Source organism: Rhinichthys klamathensis, unplaced genomic scaffold (genome assembly GCF_029890125.1).
Source record: "Rhinichthys klamathensis goyatoka isolate OS25496 unplaced genomic scaffold, OSU_Roscu_1.1 h1tg000064l_1, whole genome shotgun sequence".
Lineage (NCBI taxonomy): Eukaryota > Metazoa > Chordata > Actinopteri > Cypriniformes > Leuciscidae > Rhinichthys > Rhinichthys klamathensis.
In genome coordinates, this window is record NW_026606607.1 from 830,736 (window position 1) to 850,433 (window position 19,698).

Consider the following 19,698-nt stretch of genomic DNA (forward strand, 5'->3'; position numbering starts at 1 on the left):
TGAAGTCTCATTTTGTTACCTTCATGCAGAACATCTTTGATCGTGACCATGCCGAAGTAGCCCCTCCTCTCCGAGAAGGCCAGGAATGTTGGTATTTACCTACCTTTGGGGTGTATCACCCACAGAAGCCTGATCAGATCAGAGTTGTCTTCGACTCCAGCGCGCAAAAACAGGGCATCTCCTTGAACGATGTTCTTCTCTCTGGTCCTGACTTAAATAATAGCCTCTTGGGAGTCTTACTGCGTTTTAGAAGGGAGCTGGTAGCTGTAACTGCGGACATCGAACAGATGTTTCACAGCTTCATTGTGAAAGAGGAAGATAGAGACTTTCTTCGTTTCCTTTGGTTCAAGGATAACGACACCAGCAAAGAGATCATCGAATACCGCATGAGGGTGCACGTGTTCGGTAATAGTCCATCTCCTGCTGTAGCCATTTATGGTCTCCGACGAGCAGCGGCTTATGGTGAGGAGGAGTATGGTTCAGACGCTAAACACTTTGTAGAAAGAGAATTCTACGTCGATGATGGACTTTTGGCGACACCCACAGCTGCAGGAACAATTGATCTCTTGACTCGAACAAAGAAAATGCTGGCCATTTCGAATTTAAGACTGCACAAGTTTGCTTCTAATAGCAAGGAAGTAATGAACGCATTCCCGACTGAAGATCATGCGAAAGGACTTAAAGATCTCAACTTGGAAGTTGACCCTACTCCAATCCAACGTAGTCTCGGACTTAGCTGGGATGTAAAGGGGGACACATTCACCTTTCATGTAACCGACATTAAGAAGCCCTTTACGCGCAGAGGGATACTTGCTACTGTCAACAGTCTCTTCGACCCACTTGGGTTTGTTGCTCCTATCATCATTGAAGGAAAATTCCTGCTACGAGAACTCTCAAGTGAGGCTTTTGACTGGGACTCTCCTCTCCCTGAAGATAAGGAAGAAGCATGGAATGCATGGAGGAAATCCCTACAAGATCTCAAACAGCTGGAGATTCCTGGAACATATGTTTGTTCTACTCTCTCAACAGCTCTGAGAAAGGAACTCCATATTTTCTCAGATGCTTCTGTCAAAGCGATTGCAGCAGTGGCATATCTTCGTGTCATCAATGGCGAAGGAGCATGCCACACCGGGTTCGTCCTAGGGAAGGCGAAATTAGCTCCGCAAGCTGCTCATACCATTCCCAGGCTGGAATTAGGAGCTGCGGTTTTAGCTGCAGAGATAGCAGAGACACTCATGAACGAACTGGACTTCACTCTAGATGCTGTGGAGTTTTACACGGATAGTAGAGTCGTCCTGGGGTACATCTATAACCAGACAAGGCGCTTCTACGTATACGTAGCCAACAGAGTGCAGCGTATCCACAGAGTGTCAAGCCCAATGCAATGGCACTATGTGTCTACTAAGCATAACCCTGCAGACCACGCCACCCGCTCTGTTCCAGCAGCTCTGTTGGGCACCACTACCTGGCTTACAGGACCTGCCTTCCTGTCGCAAATGGATCAGAATCTGTCTCCGGAGGAGAAGGAATTTGACCTCCTCGGGCCAGAGTTGGACACAGAAGTTCGTCCTCTTGCTACTACTGTATCCGATGATTTTCCTCTTAAATGTCAACGATTCGAGCGATTCTCTTCTTGGAGGTCATTAGTCAGAGCCATAGCTTTTCTCAAACATGTCGCCCAGACTTACAAGTCGTCTGACGATAGAGAAAGTGCCTGTAGATCGTGGCATTATTGTGCTAAGCCTCATACAGTGAAAGAGTTGTTACAAGCAGAGGAAGTTGTAATCAAGAGCGTTCAGAGGGAAGCTTACCAAGAAGAGCTTACATGCATCGGGAAACGAAATGACATTCCGAGGCACAGCGCTCTGAACAAATTTAACCCTTACGTAGATAGTAGAGGTCTTCTCAGGATAGGAGGTCGGCTTAAAAATGCAACTCTGGATTTCGAAGAGAAGTTTCCTTTGGTTGTTCCAGGACGCAGTCATGCTGCGAAGCTACTTGTGGAGCATTACCATGATCGAGTCAAGCATCAGGGTCGTGTGTTTACTGAATCAGCTATCCGCAATGCAGGGTATTGGATTGTTGGTGTTAGGAAGCTTATCAACAGCATTGTACACAAGTGCGTCATATGCAACAAGCTTCGAGGAAAGGTAACTGAGCAGAAGATGGCGGACTTACCCATCGATCGCCTGAGCACTGAACCTCCCTTCACGTATGTTGGTCTGGATGTTTTTGGACCTTGGACAGTCGTCGCAAGGCGCACGCGGGGAGGACAAGCTCAAAGCAAAAGATGGGCTGTTCTTTTCACTTGTATGAGTATTCGTGCCATACACATTGAGCTGATTGACTGCATGGATTCATCCACCTTTATAAACGCCTTGAGAAGGTTTTTTGCTCTACGAGGACCTGCCAAACAAATCCGGTCTGACTGCGGGACCAATTTTGTAGGAGCCTGTAAGGAGCTGGAAATTGTGCTAAATGATCCTCAAGAGCCTAGTGTGAGGAAGTACCTGGGTGGAGAAGGTTGTTCATGGGTCTTCAATCCACCTCACGCATCCCACATGGGAGGAGCCTGGGAGCGAATGATAGGAGTCTCCAGGCGCATACTAGATTCCATGCTCCAACAGATCAGTCCTTCCTGTTTGACACATGAAGTGTTGTCTACTTTGATGGCAGAAGTTACAGGAATTATCAATTCAAGACCCCTTGTTCCTATTTCCACAGACCCAGATTCACCTTTCTTGTTGACACCAGCCACGCTCTTAACTCAAAAGGGTCATACACTCTTCCCACCTCCAGGTGACTTCCAGGAAACCGATCTCCATAGACAGCAATGGAGAAGGGTGCAACATCTCGCCAACACTTTCTGGGGCAGATGGAGGCGTGAATACCTCGCAACGCTTCAAAGCAGAAGCAAATGGCAAGAAGAACGGCGAAATCTAAGAGAGGGCGATCTTGTCCTTCTTAAGGATGCTCAAAGTAAGCGCAATGAATGGCCTATGGCTCTTGTAACCAAGATTTTCACCAGCAGTGACAAAAGAGTCAGAACAGTCGAACTAAGAGTTGCAAGGCATGGGACAATCAAGACATTCCTCAGACCTATATCGGAAACAGTTCTGCTCATGCCAACAGAGGACTGATATTTTGTGAGGTCTTATGTGAACATTCTCAGGTTATAAAGTGGTATCTGAACAATACCAGACGGGGAGTGTCATGGCACACATTTGTTTTTTATTTCTTAGCACCATCTTGTGGTAGTTTGGCGTTACAACAAAGAAATTGATGACTGTTAGATATTTTCTTAGTGGTTGGTTGAGATCATGTGACTCTTGGGTTAGAGGTTAACCAGGAAATAATCGCAGTGTTCTAGTATCTTTCCATGCGGTTGGACAATAAGTCATCTCTCTGTTTCTTTACGTTTTTGTGCCTCAGAAAGGCTTTGCCTGTAAGTTTGCTACCTTTTTTCAGTGTTTACATGCATGTATGTTTATATATATATTTGAAATTCAATAGTTTGAGTTTAAAAACGAACTATTTAGTAGTGATTGCAATTTGTTAACAATAACACTAGGCAGAGCTGATTGTAGCCTTTGGTATATGTGCTCAGAGAATATTCGGAAATTTATTTGTGTTAATTTTGAGAACATTTTGTAACAAGACATTTGTAACCTTTGTATATTTCAGTTTTACAAAAAAGAGAAAGAAGAGGAAAGAATATCACAGTAAAACTTTCAACTTTACTCCTGCGTCTGCCCCTTTTCTGACTCCTGTTAGCTATCTGTCAGTGTTGCGTAGATGGAACACGCATCTAGGACAGAATAACTTGACTTGGACAAAAACTACGATAAAACCTGTAGGAAAGCATCTTTTGCAGCAATTTTTGTGTGAGCATATCAGTGAACACCCCAGACCACTCGGTGAGTTTCACGTCTTTGTAAACTAAAGTCGAATGCGTTTTAGGAAGGATTGTTCCAGTGCACCTATAACATTGTGGAGGTGGGGGGTGCAACCACAGAAACCGAAAATTCTCGGGCCAGCAGCATGTGTCCAAATTTCAATCTTAACCGTTCTATTTCATCAGAAACGATCTTAAAACAGGGCTTTAAGTGTAAAATACCGAACTTGTCCTTTAAGGGAAACACGCTAGCCAGAAGTGATACTTTGTCGGCTGGAGACCCAAGTTTTGTTTGGAGACGAAAACATACCATGCACAATGTTTTCTCACCATTTCTGATTTCTAACACACACTAGTGTTCGTCGTGGTCTTGTAGATTTCAGTGCAGAAACGAAAGCTGCTGCTTTCTGTGTGTTTTACGTCGACTCCAGACGCTTCATGTGTAAATTACGTGAGCTCATTTTGTTCATTAGATCGAAAGATCAGAAAAAAAAACCATACATTTACCCATCCATAGACCCTCCCCTCAAAGAAATCAGGACAAAAGAGACGGATTAAAATACCAGGTGTAAACAGGTATGTGTCTCCCTTGTGATCCGATCCGATCTTAGGTGTAAACAGGCCAAAGCTGCGCTGAAGGGATCTGCTCTTATGTTGTTAAAGTTTGATTATTTCATAAATTCATATTAAATAGTTATAAAGCAAGATGCCCTGTTGAAATATGTGAGATGTATGGTTTAAACTATAAAGGTTCCCTTTAGGGTCTGACCTTACAGGATGGAGAAGCGAGGAAACGAGGAAGCATCAATTTGAGTATTAAGAAGCACCCCTAGAGTTAATTAAAGTTTAACTTAATTGAAGTTTAAGTTAACAAAATAACATTAAACATCAGAGCTGTTTTCAACACTGACATGTTTCTTTAGCACCAAATCAGCATATTATGCAGTAATGACATAATGACAGAAAATTCAGCTTTGCCATCACAGAAATAAATTATATTCTAAAACATTATTTATTAATAATATAAAAAAATTACAGATGTTTTTATTTTAAATCTTCAAAGCAACATTTAAAAAAACACGTTTTAAAAAATCTTACCGTACCCAATTTTTTCCATCTAAAACACTTTTTTTAAATTCTATTTATTTAATTATTCTTATGCATGCTTTCATGACCTCATATTGATTGAGAGACTGAATCTGCATTAAATATATTTAGAATCAAGTACTTGATAAATTAATTTGTCACACAGCAGAACCATTTCTAATTTACTAGTGAAGGCAAACAGGTGCATGGACACAAGCTTTAGATTGACAATATTATTGCAACTTCCTTTAATAAACGAAAACGTCCTAATCTGAAAATTATTATGATAATGATACAGATGGAAAGGAAGACATAGATGACATAGATAAACTGTGCAAAGTTTTCTCAGTCACATACCTGTTGGAGTGTGTGTGTGTCTCCTGCGCTTTAGTGAGTGTTAATCCTCCTCTCAGCACCTGTCTGTGTCATTTATATTCCTTCAACAGGTCTATCCTCTTCACTGTGGTCTTCCTCAAAGTCAACTCATCATCAGTAGCAGCGTAAAAAACTCTCTTGTTTTGGGTCTGATTGTTAGTTTCTCTTTTACTTGGAAAGACGCTGTCTCATCAATCCAACTTTAATCTGCTTAATCTCTCTCTCTCTGCACCTCCTCCTGTCAAATGTGTTCCTGCCATTCTCACAGCATTTCTCAATTACAAATACACTGTGTATAAATGCAAATATGTCATATGTTCCCTTGGAACAAACAACATTGTTCATTGACTGCCTGATGCACAAACAAATGCTAAAAGACGGTAATTATTAAGATGAGCAACATATGGTTTGAGAACCCTTGTCTAATGTGATTGGCTGTAGTGTAGCTGTCTAATAATCTGATTGGCTGTTGTGTTTGTAGTAAAGACAAGAACAGGAGGTCACTGGAGAAAATCAGATTACAAGGATGAAAGGGAGATTATGTAGTGTGTGTGCGTGCGTGCGTGTGTGTGTGTGCGTGCATGTGTGTGTGTGTTTGTGTAATGTCCACTCTAGTTGACAGAACCCATGCAGTTTATTTAAATCCAAAAGTGATCCAAAACGATAACTTGAAACAAACATGGCTTGAAACATAACATGAACAAAAACAGACTCACCGATAGCGGTTACACAAACAGAGCTAGACAAAGGAACAACAAAGCATGAGGACTATTTATACACAAAAGTTTAATGATTAACAAGACAACACTGAGCATGATCAAGACAATGAACCAATGACAAAACAGAACTGATGAACACATGACAAGAACAACCAATCAGAATATGACGAGACAAGGGAAGCACAACATGATCACATGAGGACATGAGAAAAACATGACAGGAAACCAAGGGGATAATCCATCAGCCGGAAGTTGAAGCTGCCTCCGGGGGCCGCCATTGTAGCTGGCTATCACCTGCTGTTAGCATCCCATTGACTCCCATTCATTTTGGCGTCACTTTGACAGCGAATAACTTTACATCTGAGGCGTCCAAAGACTCTATTTGTCCATTATTTATTTCTAAAGAAACACGACAATGTATAAAAGGCTCCATTACTTTGTATCTTACGTTATGGCCCTGTAGAAGCCATTCTTGTAAAAATAGGCAAACGATTGCGTCATAACCACGGGACGCTCTGTCGCACAGTAGAGAAATTACCGTATAGACAGAAGTAGAAGCTCGTAGGCAATCGTTTACTGTCTATGAGGCAATCGGGTGGACATGGAGGCATAAAGTCAAGGGAGAAGCCCATAGATAGAGAGTTCATAAAAGCAACGGGACAAAATATTTCAACAACAGATTTGTTTCAGATTTCAATTCAGATTTTTCCCGGCACAGCTACTAGAAGGTCAGAACGGTTGCTCACGTGACAACTACGTCGTCAAGCTAGTTTGAGCCTGCGCAGAACGCTTGGCTATCAGGAAGTGAGTGCCCATGTTGGGCTTCAACTCTCAGTCGCTGTGCCCATTTCTTTTACTGTCTATGCAGGAAACAGGTACCAAACAACAAAATAAAAGGCATGAACACAAATCCACAACCAATCGTGACATATTTCCCCCTCAAAGGGCGGCTCTTGACACCTAATGGAACACCCACCCCAAAACCAAAACAATAAAATCTACAGGAGGGTGGTGGAGCAGAGGCGGACCAGGGGCAGGCCTGTGAAAGGGAACTGGATCATGGCCTGGACCGTGGAGCAGTGAAGGGCCAAGCTCCACATCTGCTGAAGCTTATACAGATAGCATGAACACAAAACCACGACCAATCATGACAGTGTAGCTATTTGTAACACTTCATTTTGATGGTTCCTTTCGAACATTCTGTTGACTATAAGTAACTTTGCATCTACATGTCAACTTATTCTTACTCTAACCCTACCAGTCTACTAATACTCTACTAACACTCTAATGAGAGTTAGAAGACAGGTTAGTCAACAGAATGTGTTAAAGGGATCATCAAAATAAAGTGAAACCCAAATGTGTACCTAGAATTGAGCTAAACTTGAAAAGATGTCCATAATCCTCCACATTATAAAAATGGTATAAGAAAAGTCATAGTTACGTTGTTATTAAGTTGTAAAAACAAATTCTTAAAGGCCCACTGAAGTGCCTTGGAACACGCAGCTTTGTATGATGCGTTGACGTCATTTCCACTGAAACAGGAAGCTAAGGCGGTACAAATTGAATGGCTCCTCCCCCTTTTGAAATAGCCAATAGCGTTTAGTTTACCTCACAGACTGCAAGTCGTCCTTGAGTGCACCATGGAAGCGAATTTGAGCGCTGATGATACGTTGGATTCAATAGTGTAGGTGTGAATATATTCTAGCCATTTCATTCTTAACTAACATACAGTTGGAAAATGGAATAAAAGTGTGCCTTTGAGCAACCGAAATCACACCTCCAACCCATATTGCTCTGTGACATGTCAACTGTCGCTTAGGCCATGTGGTATTTATAGCATAGGGGCGGGACGCTTTAGATTTTAGAGAGAATTTGATTGGACAGAAGATGTGATGAGAAGTTGAAGTCATAAAAAATACAAGATACATTTTAGCGGAAGTGAGAGACTGTAAGTTTCGAATGCTTATATCTCCTAAATGTGAATTTTGTCATTGTTTTGTAACACACACCAGCTTATTCATAACCTTAAGGCTAACATATTCAAACTAAAATCTAAAAATCTTAAATTTTGATTTCAGGGGGCCTTTAATTTGAGGCCATGATATCTTGTTTTTCCTTGTCATGTGCTGGGCTATAGGGTTAGGGGATTAACATACAGTTTGTACAGTATAAAATCGGAAAATCTCCATAAAGTGAAAATTGGTGTGACTGGATAAATTATACACATTAAATTTCAAGTGATATTTTATTTATCTATGAATCACAAATGTTAAATGGGCAATATGTGGAATAAACAGTGGTTTGTGTTCTCATTGCATTATTTAACTGTTTAGATATATAGCCTAGTTTATTCATCACATATCAAAAAGAATATTTGTACAGCTTAACAATTATAATCACTCTATATCAATTTTCTTCAATCTGACGAACTTTAATTTGTTTTTCTGTTAATTTCTGTTTTTGTTGATTTTCAGTCTTCATATTGTCACAGTATCCCCATTGTCATCATTGACAGGTTGGATAACAAGTGGTGCGTTGTTATGTCCTGTGTCATTCATGTCTGGGTTGAAGTAGGCCAGTAAGCTCTCATTAAAGCACTGTCCAGTGAATGAGTACATATGTGCGCATGCACTCGTATCATAAAATGATACCTGTCCCTTTTCAAAATCCACATATATGCCAATTTTCTGCGGAAGAGTCTTTAGTGACAGAAGCACTGATTCACGGTCACAGGCCCTGTACTCACTGCCCCCTCTCAGACAAACTGCCCAGTAACCATCCTCTGGGCTCAGTGTCACCAAACCCTTTCTGTTGACTGATTTCTTGGCTACTCCCAAGTCCCATGCTGTTTTACCTGAGACTCCTACTTCCCAATAACTCCTTCCCTTTGAGATGAACTCTCTTGACAGGACGCAAGGTACAGAGTCAAAACGTTGAACGTTGTTTGAAACGTTGTGTTCTACGTTGCTGTCAGTCACACACTTCCTGTCTGCAGACACCACCAACCAGGGGTTTGCTGTGTCAGGGTCAAGGGTAATATCCGCTGCAAAAATGACATCAGGAAAAGTCAAATTAAGTTTTTTTATTAAATAAAATAATGGTGTATGACATTTGTCATGCATTTTCCCCAAACCAGGATAGCTCTGTATGCATTTGTTCTTACAGTGTATCCACATTTTACAATAACAAAGAAGTAGTTTGGAAATGTACCAGGGAGAAATGTTGATATATGTTGAAAAGGTGTAGATGTATTTATAAAGATTTGAGTAAGGATTCAAGATTGTTCAAGGATTTAAGTAAAGATTCAGTGTTGTTTAAAATTCAAGTAAACGTTCAAGATGGTTCAAAGACTGTTAAGGATTCAAGTAAAGATTGTTTAAAGATTAAAAAAAGTAAAGGTTGTTAAAGAATCAAGAAAAAATTAAAAGATCATTATAGATTCAAGTAAAGATTCAAGAAGGTTCAAAGATTCAAGAAAAAATAAAAGATTGTTCAATGATTCAAGTAGATTCATTATGAATCAAGTAAAGATTTAAGATGGTTCAAAGATTTAAGTAAGGATTTGAGACTGTTTAAGGATTCAAAAGTTCAATATGGTTTAAAGATTCAAGTAAACCTTCAATGTTTCAGATGTATATGCAAGTAAAAATTCAAGAAGGTTCAAAGTTTCAATTAAAGATTCAAAATGGACTAAAGACTGGAAAAAAATTCTAAATGGTTCATAGATTAAAGTAAAGATTTAAGACTGTTTAAGGATTCAAGTAAGAGTTCAAGGTAGTTTAAATATTCAAGTAAATTCAATATGTTTCAGATATTCAAGTACAAATTTAAGAAGGTTCAAAAAGATTCAATTAAAGATTTAAAATGGTTAAAAACTTCAAGGAAATATTCAAGGTCGTTCAAAGATTCAAGTAAAAATTAATGATGGTCCGACTCAAGTAAAGATTCAAGATTGTTGATTCAAGATTTAACTAAAGATTCAAGAAGGTTTAAAGAATCATGGAAGAATCAGATTTGCTTAAATATTCAAGTTAACATTCAATATAGTTCAAAGAATCAATCAAAAATTCAAGATTGTTAAAGGGGTCATATAATGGTACATGCACTTTTACAAGTTGATTGTACTGAAATGTGTGTTGGCAGTGCCTGTACACAACCATCATAAAATGATAAAAATCCATCCAGTGTTTTTGTTTTAATCTCCTTATATGTTTTCCCCTGCCTCAAATCAAGCCGTTCAACCGTGTGACGTCACACGGTCGGAAGCCCCTCCCACGATTGTTGATTGACAGGAGCGTTTCAATACAGACCCGCCCTCGCTCGTGAGAGAGCTGTCAATCATAGTCCGGGCAGACCCCAATAGTAACCGACTGCAGAACCGCAGAACCATACGTCATAGCAGTGTGAGGACGACAGCGCCAGCCTGACAGTATGATGCCGGAAGTGGGCGTGGCCAGGCATTGCACTACTTCTGTGTTTTAGAAAGTTTAAAACAATGCTATTATGAATACATTTTTTAACGATTTCGTTCAAAATATATATTTAAGAGATAGGCCTATATATATATATATATATATCAAATATTATAAAATATAATATTTATAAAATTATAAAGTATAATAACTATGTTTTGTCCTATTAACAAAAGACAGGCAATGTAGCCTATTAACAAATGTTAATAGTGTTTTTTAAGTTAAAATGATACTTTATGCATCTGTTTTGTGTCAAATGATTAACAATATAAATTAAACAAATCTTAAAACAAACAAAATAATAAAACGAAAACAAAGCTTGAGCATTTGAACATTTGATTTAATTGAAAAGCATTTTTTAAATAAAATGTGTTTTTCCCCCCTCTGAAATAGCAAAAGCATCACACACTAGCTGTACCTGCTCCAAATAAATAATAGTAATTAAATCAAAATATAAAATCAAAATAAATAAAATAAATAAATTATATAAAACAAAATCAAACCAAAGAAAATAAATCTTATTAAAGTTATGCAGGCACACATTTAACAATAATTCTCAAGTGACAAATAAACTAAATAGATCAAAACTCCATACGGAGTTAATCCTGATGATTTCATGAGGCGCCTTTCGTCATGACACTCGCTTTTATTTTCTTTGGTTTGATTTTGTTTTTTATAATTTATTTTATTTAGTTCGATTTTTTATTTTTATTTAATTACTATTATTTAGCTATTTAGAGCAGGTACATCTGTGTGTGATGCTTTTGCCATTTCAGAGGGAAAAAATAATTGTATTTAATTAATAATTTTTGTTTCAGTCCACCATAGAATTATGTTGTTTGGTCTATGAAAAAAAAATGTTAGTTGTGAAATGGTTGAGTATTAACAAAATAGTTTTTTAAAAGTTAAAATTATACTTTATCCATTTGTTGTGTCAAATGATTAACAATATAAATTGAATAAAGCTTTAAACAAAAATAATAATAAAATTAAAACAAAGCTTGAACATTTGATTGAATTGAAAAGCATTTTTATTGGTAGTATATTGTCTTTTGTTAATAGGACAAATAATTATTATATTTTATAATATTTGATATATATATATATATACACATACAGGTGCAACTCGAAATATTCGAATATCGTGCAAAAGTTATCATTTTGATAATTATGGCTTACAGATTATGAAAACCCCAAATTTAAAATCTCAGAAAATTAGAATATTACATGAAATCAATACAAAAAAAGGATTTTAAATACTCTGAAATACTTCAGAGGTTTTAAATACCTCTGAAAAGTATAATCATGCATATGTATAGTTATATATACTAAATATATTAGTTTCACCTTTTAATTTGAATTACTGAATTACATGAACTTTTGCACAATATTCTAATTTTTCGAGTTTCACCTGTATATATACACACAACTATATATATATATATGGTAAATGGACTGCATTTATATAGCGCTTTCACAGACCCAATGGCCACCAAAGCATTTTACAATTTGCCTCACATTCACCCATTCACTCACTCATTCATACACCAACGGGCGACGGCAGCCATGCAAGGCGCCATCCAGCTCGTCGGGAGCAGCTGGGGTTAGATGTCTTGCTCATGGACACCTCGACACTTGGTCAGGTGGAACCGGGGATTGAACCACCAACCTTCTGGTTTGTAGACAACCTACATGAACCACTGAGCCACTGCCGCCCCTCAAATAAATACACATCTTAAACATATCTTTAATTAAATCGTTCTAAAACACAGAAGTAGCGCAATGCCTGGCCACGCCCACTTCCGGCATCAGACTGTCAGGCTGGCGCTGTCATCCTCACACTGCTATGACGTATGGTTCTGCGGTACTGCAGTCGGACCTATCTCGGGCAGACAGGCGCGGTCATTGTTGATATGCTGGAGCACTGTCTATGAGCAGAATGGCGTCTAAGCGATTGTGGTGTTCTGTTCTTGGATGTAATAACGAACACAGCAGTCATTTTAATGTTCCTAAATCCGAACCGCTGAAGACGCAGTGGCTGAGTTTGTTTTCGAAGGGAATATTCCCCACGAGCAACGTCAATGCTCTCATGTTTGCCGAATCATTTCTCACCAGACTGCTTTATAATCGAGGGTCAGTATAAAGCTGGATTTGCTAAGAAGCTGCTCATGAAAAAAGGATCGGTACCAGATATTCGTGTTCCTGCTGAATCTCCAGAAGAACGGAAGTGAGTGTAACGTTTTATTAAACTTTATATTAATATATTAATCTTTGCAAATCGCTAGCTGCACGCTTCACAATGAATGCGTCTAAGGTTTACACTCAGGGTGCATTACGGCATGTTTTCTATGTTTGACGTTCTCAATATAATTCATAATCCCACGTTTATACTGAACAACGCGTTATGGTTATTGTGTTATTGAGTTACAAATGGTGTACGCATAGAACAGAGGGGCGGAGTGAGCAAAGCTCATGATCATTTAAAGTCATATGCACTGAAACGGCGTGCTGAAAACAGAGCTGTTTTTGACCAGGTAAAATAACTGTTTTCTTACAATACTAATGAGAATTTTTAATTAAAGTATATTACAAACCTTTAATTTAGACCCTAAAGAATCATATTAGCTTGTACAAAAATGGCATTATGACCCCTTTAAAAGATTTACAAATAAAGATTCAAGTTGTTCAGATTTTCATGTAATAACAATCAACTTCAAGCTGTTGTGTGTAATTTCTGCTCTTGCATTACCAAGTGGAAATGTTTAAATTACAGTAAAAAAGCTGTACTTCCCCAAGCTCAGACTAGTGTTTGTGCCAATTCTGTTAGGCTGGTTGGGATGCTCGGGAAAAAAAACTGTTTTGATATCACTACAGAAACACAATATTTAGACTTTTCAGAGGAATTAATCTACAAGTTACTTAGTTATGGGGTATAAAAAAAATGACACTTCAGTTTCAAAATGAAAGGAAGAGTTCAATAGATTGGTGTTATAGTCAGTCTATCGAAGATTCATAACTCCATATATTAATAATCTTATAATACCTGCATACTGGGAAATGACCTCAAGTTCTGTTGAAAAAGAAAATGTCCTATTAAGTTTAAACAAAATTACATTTTCCATTACAATAATAATAACTTGTTTGTGTATGTGAAAATTAACATTACGTTGTTTTAGCTGTCAAATAACAAAGAAGCATTAACCTCTCTTTGTGACGGTGTATATTTGTGTTTTCAGCAGTTCTTCTGCAGCTTTCAGGGTTTCTCTCAGCACCTCCATACCCTGACAGGTGTGCACACTGATCTGAGACCAGCTTTTACACTGAGGCAACTCACTTGGGCTACGGAAAGCCTGGAAGGGTCAAAATACAAGTACTTCAATTAAAGTCAACATCCTCACAACCTTCAGTATTTCACTGAACAACGTGTTAAGTTGATATTGAAATATAAATATTATGTTATTATTGTTGTTGATTAACAAGAAGAACAGGTATGATCTGGCTGAAAAGATGCACAGAAGAGTCACCTGTATCATGTAAAGATGGTCTTCAGAGCATGAGAGCTTTTCCAGCTCAGAGTTTCTTGCGTTCAGTTTAGCGATTTCTACTTCCAGCTCTTTAAGAAGGCCCTCTACATGTTTCTCTACAGTTTTCTGCTTGTGTTTCATCTTTCTGAGCATCTGAGACTGGCTCTTTTCAATAAACTGCTGCAGTGCACTGAAGACCTCAACACTGTATGCCATCTCTCTTTCTGTGTTGTCCTAAAAGATTAATAACAGGCAATAAAACAAGAATGGGCTTGTGCGAAATGCATTCATACTTTGGTAAGTTTAGCAGTTGACTATATTTATGACTATACCTATGGCAGGTTTAAAATCTATTTTAATGTACTATTTAATTTCAGTAAGCCAATGGTTGATGTCACCCTTGTATCTTGTTTACAAAGTACAATATTTTAAAATTAATTACATTTAGAATGTATTAAAGAGTTCATTTGTAATCCGCTTTTGATAAAAGCATCTGCCAAATTAAAACAAAAATTAAAGATGTAGTTTGCAGGTTCTTACTTTGTTTAGTTTTATAGAGTGTTTGAGTTCCTCAACTTTACTCCATCTCTCCACAATCATCTGCTTCAGGTCAGACTGTGTCTTTAATAACTGAGTCTATGACAAACACAGAGAGAACACAGATCGCAATTCTGTCTCGTGAAAATACATAAATGACACTAGAGCAGCTGTAAAACAAAAACACAAGCTGATTTGAAAAAAATGGCTGTGTCCAGACAGTACTGAGGTTCTTCTCATGATAATCATCAAGAATAATGATTCAAATTCAAATGTAAAAATCTGAATTCATTATAGTTATCAGAACTACAGATGAAAATAAAAATAATGTCTCTCTGAGAAAACAAATGATCTGAAAATGCTTCATACGTGGAGGTTATATTATGTTTCATTGTTTGTCTTCACGTTCCTGTGTTTCCTTACACAACATTTGTTTTCCAGTAAAAGAAGTATAAATAGAAGTAAAATTCCTAAATATTTTCTCTATCGAGAAACCAAATTTGTTATGACAACATATAACCCTTCTCGTAAGTTATACATATGTACAGTACATATTAGAATATTTGGCAATACAACATTAGGTCAATGTTTTATATTATGTGTCTTTAACTATATTTACATTACTTATTGTGTTCATGTTGTATTGTAAAACACTTTTAGTGCTATTGGGGTGGGATACAGGATACTGTTAGGGACAGGTTTGGTGGTATGGTTAGGTTTAAGGGTCAACAGTGAAACAGCATGCATGTTTTTTATATATATACAACGTAAAAGCATGTATTTAAAAAAATGAGTGCATTGTATGAACAGATTAATTTAAATGTTACTACATGCACATAAAGAGATCTAATAAAAAGTGGGACCAAATATTATGTTGTGTTACCGTTGTTTTTGATTAAAATCATAATCATTGATAAGTCAAGTTGCATCCAAATGCGCCCAAACCTTTCTCTCTGCCCATTCTGTCTCCACTGGTATTGTGTGGTGTGTGTTGTGTTCTGTATTCATGCACAACACACAAACTGCAGACTGGTCGTATCTGCAGAAAAGCTCCAAGGGTCTTTCATGTATCCTGCAAATTCGCTTGTCCATCCGCTGTGGCTGCACGAGCTTGTGCTTGGTGAACCTGGAGGTGTGGGACGTCACATGCACCTCGCAGTATGACGCCACACACACCAGGCAAGACTTTACAGCACGGGATGCTTTCTCCAAAGGGCACATGTCACATGAAACATTGTATGATGTGACTGGACGATATTCTGATGACCTCTGACCCCTCTGCTTGCGGATTTGCTCGGCCATCTCATGAGCAAAAGAATTTTCACGGAGCTCTGGTGTTTCCTGGAAAACTGCGGAGCATTTGGGGCAATGGGAGGAGCCAGATGCTGTCCACTGAGCTAGGATACATGACTGGCAAAACGTATGACCACATGGAAGGGACACGGGATGGGTGAAAACATTCAGACACACAGAGCACTGGAACAACTCCTTAGACAGGAAAGGGGTGGAAGATGACATCACTATGGTAGAGGAGGGAAGAAAAACAAAGTGACGTCATAAATAAATGGACTGCGTCGGAAACCCGCACAAAGAACAACAAGAGGAATAAAAACACGAATGAGGTGGCAGATTTAACATGGGCCTGGATTCATTAAATACAAGTAGTGCTAAGTGATGAAATAACAAAGACTATAGGTAACAGTGACATTCATTTCAGTGGAAGACTTCGGAACCACTGTACATCTGAAAAGAGTACATGGCCGTCCATATTTACATATCAACTATACTTTTGAGGTGTTCAGAAACTTGGCCCATCCAGCCATGACGACGTAATAAGGAGGAATAGAATATAGGCGTCATTTTTGTCCCCACCACTTTATGAAACAGCTCGCATCAGGGACGTACACAGATGAAGCTCCTCCAGTTGTTGAGCAGGAGCTTTTATTTTGTTTATTTGCTATAGCGGTAATTCAGTTATTCCTTTTTTTCTTTTTATGCCTCAGCTGTGATGGCTTGCTATCCATTTCAGTAAAATCATATGCAATACAATGCAAAATAAAATGCTCTTGATAAACATCTGCTGATGTGGCATACATCTGCAATTTTGGTTTATTAAACTTAAACAAATGTATATACATTAGAAATCAACCAGGAACTCCTCATACTCAAAGAAAAAACTATTACTACTATACCCTTGTGAAAAAAGAAGTGTGCTCAATTGCATTGCATATGCACATGTAGTGTATTTCAGATTTTAAAAGAATATTTTTTAGAAACTGTACTTGTATATAATATAACATTAATAAAATAAAAGGCCAAATAAGTGTACCTAAATAGAGTAATTCTACGACAAGACAAGACTACACTTGTTTTCTTAACATACTTTATACTTTTAGTAGAAATATTTGAATTTCTTAACATTCATTTTACTTTCAAGTACATTTGGAATTGTTTAATAATATTTTGTCATGCTTTAAAGGTGTACACTTATTTCGATGTGCTGACTAACATTCTAAAGAACACTCTCTCACACACACACACACACACACACACACACACACACACACACACACACACACACACACACAGGGAGAGAGAGAGAAACTTGTTTTAATATCTTTACGTAGATTGTCCATAGACGTAATGATTTTTATACTGTACAAACTGTATATTCTATCCCCCTACAGTAACCCGAACCCTAAACCTATCAGAGAAAACATTCAAAAATTAAATTTTCAAAAAACATCACTTATACCAAGATTAATAAGCTGTTTTCCTCGTGGGGCCGCCTAAATGGCGTCACAATGTCAAAATTGTCACATTTTACTATTTTTGTGGGGACATTTAGTCCTCTCAATGAATATATTAACTTTGCTATATATATAGCAAAAGGAACAAAAGAGAATATGTGCACAGAGCATTGTATGAATACACTGTACAAACTACATAAAAAAAGCCTTTGAGACTGGCTCATGATGTGGGTGTGTGTTCTGTCTATTGTTCATGTATGTACTTGTTAGAAATAGAGAAAAAAAGTCCGGCTTTTTTAATGGCTAAATCTTCTCGTGAATTCTGCTTTCATAAATGTTTCATGTTCACAGTTTCATCTTGCTGCCTTATCACTAAACATTCACTAAGAGGTCAAAGTCCAGTAAAGTCAGGTGAATGCTACACACTGCCTGTGTTGAGCCCAAGAAATCATTTACACTTGTTCATTTCATTGTGTATCTATTGGTAAATCATGAGTAAAATACGATTTCTCAATTACCCGCGTCTCACTGTAATGAGCGTTTGTAACACAACTCTTAAAACAACTCTTACCTGTAAGAAAAGGTGTTTCAGTCAGGAAGCAGAAAATCAATGTTGTCACCAGCAGCTGAATGGCAATTATAAGTGATTGTGAGGTTAAGCTCCGCCTCTTTTGGCAGGGATGGGTTCATGCTCCATTAAACTGTTGAGTTAACCCTTTCAATAATGAATCTAAAGGATGCTGTGAATGCAGAAAGAGGTGTTTGATGTCTTGCATGAGGCCTACATCATGCTAACACTTACGTCTAGCATATTCCTTTTCAAATCATAAAATAAATTTAAATAAAATCAAGTTTTTCTGATAAATCTGATTCAATCTGATTGTGTTTAGTTTGTGAATTTTAAGAATGGAAAGTAGCCTTTTCACTGACAGACAACAGAAAATACACCAGGAGAAATTCTACATTGTGAAGTATTGAATCATGACATTGTGATGTGTATCTAAAATATAAAGACACCAGAATTATTTTCATTTGTAAGTTGTTTTTGATGAGCATTCCTTGTTAAAAAGAAGTACACTACTGTCACAATCACCCTGGACTCTGTTCTGTCATTCACATGCTCGTGCTTCCCAGAGCTTTAAAGGCCCACTGAAACACGTTATTCAGTGTGTTGTTGACAATTTCCACTGAAACAGAAAGACAGGGCGGGACATATCAAGCAGCCCCTCCCCTTTTTTTAAAATAGCCAATAGCGTTTAGTTTATATTGTGCGGTTTGAAAAGTGTGTAATTTATATGTGTGCATGGCACTGATGTTATACTCATCAGTGCCGTTTCTAATGCTGAGTCTGTCCAAATCTCCTCCATATCGCTTTTAAATATACCATTCTGTGTAGAATTCAAGTGGGTCCGAGTCCGATACATTTTGGCGTCAATTCGCTCTGTCTCTGGAACAGAGCAAACTGTGTGTGCACTGCGGTGGTTCAGGTGACACTGACGTGAAACCAGACTTGATTCGCCCCAATGGAAAACATTTTGTACACTGTCTGAATCGTTCCCTATCACATTATGTGCCATTCTCATATAAAAAATAGTAATTGTGTGAACAAGTGAACGATTTCATCCGCAGCTTCAGCGACTAGTGTTGGGGGCGGGGAGCTTTAGATTCTAGAGAGCATTTGATTGGACAGAAAATCTGATGAGAAGCTGAAGTGCAGAGTGATGTCATCAAAATCATTATTTTATATTGGTGGTGCAGAGACTGTTTTGAATGCAAATTTCTAAATGCGAATTTTTTTTTATTGTTTTGGAACTCACAAGCTTATATATAACCTTAAAGGAGTAGTTCACTTTTAAAAAAACTTTTGCTGATAATTTACTCACCCCCATGTCATCCAAGATGTCCATGTCTTTCTTTCTTAAGTCGAAAAGAAATGAAGGTTTTTGATGAAAACATTCCAGGATTTTTCTCAATATAATGCACTTTACTGGGCACCAAATGGTTCAAGGTCCAAAAGACAGTTTCAGTGCAAACTGCAAACTGTTCAAAGGGCTTTAAACGACACCAGACGATGAATAAGGGTCTTATCAAGCGAAACGATCGCTCGTTTAACAAATAAATAACAAAGTTTAAGTTTTATAAGCTCAAATGCCCGCCTTGCTCTGTTCTGTGTGACTCTCCTGTTCGAACTTGTTCATCAAAATTAACGAATCTTTTTCCGAGTCAATTCGTTCATTTCGTTCGTTAAATGAATCAAATGACGCGAAAAAAGATTCGTTCATTTTGATGAACGAGTTCGAACAGGAGAGTCACACAGAACAGAGCAAGGCGGCCATTTGA

General features: G+C 37.9%; 2 protein-coding genes across 2 annotated transcripts in view; both read right to left on the reverse strand.

Annotated features, from left to right (window-relative positions):
* rpgrip1 (RPGR interacting protein 1) overlaps positions 1–5,919 on the reverse strand; it is a 31,232-nt gene extending 25,313 nt beyond the window's left edge. The window contains exon 1 of the mRNA XM_056249842.1: positions 5,339–5,919. The gene's annotated coding sequence lies outside the window, so the exon portion shown is untranslated. The remainder of the gene's footprint in view (positions 1–5,338) is intronic.
* A 2,591-nt stretch (positions 5,920–8,510) lies between these two features.
* btr33 (bloodthirsty-related gene family, member 33) lies at positions 8,511–18,041 on the reverse strand (the record flags this gene model as incomplete). The annotated part of the gene is made up of 7 exons (XM_056249788.1): positions 8,511–9,118; positions 13,591–13,617; positions 13,750–13,897; positions 14,072–14,305; positions 14,612–14,707; positions 15,554–16,128; positions 17,930–18,041. Coding segments are annotated over 7 exons (1,758 nt in total), but the record flags the coding sequence as incomplete, so codon positions are not given.
* Positions 18,042–19,698: the final 1,657 nt, after the last annotated feature.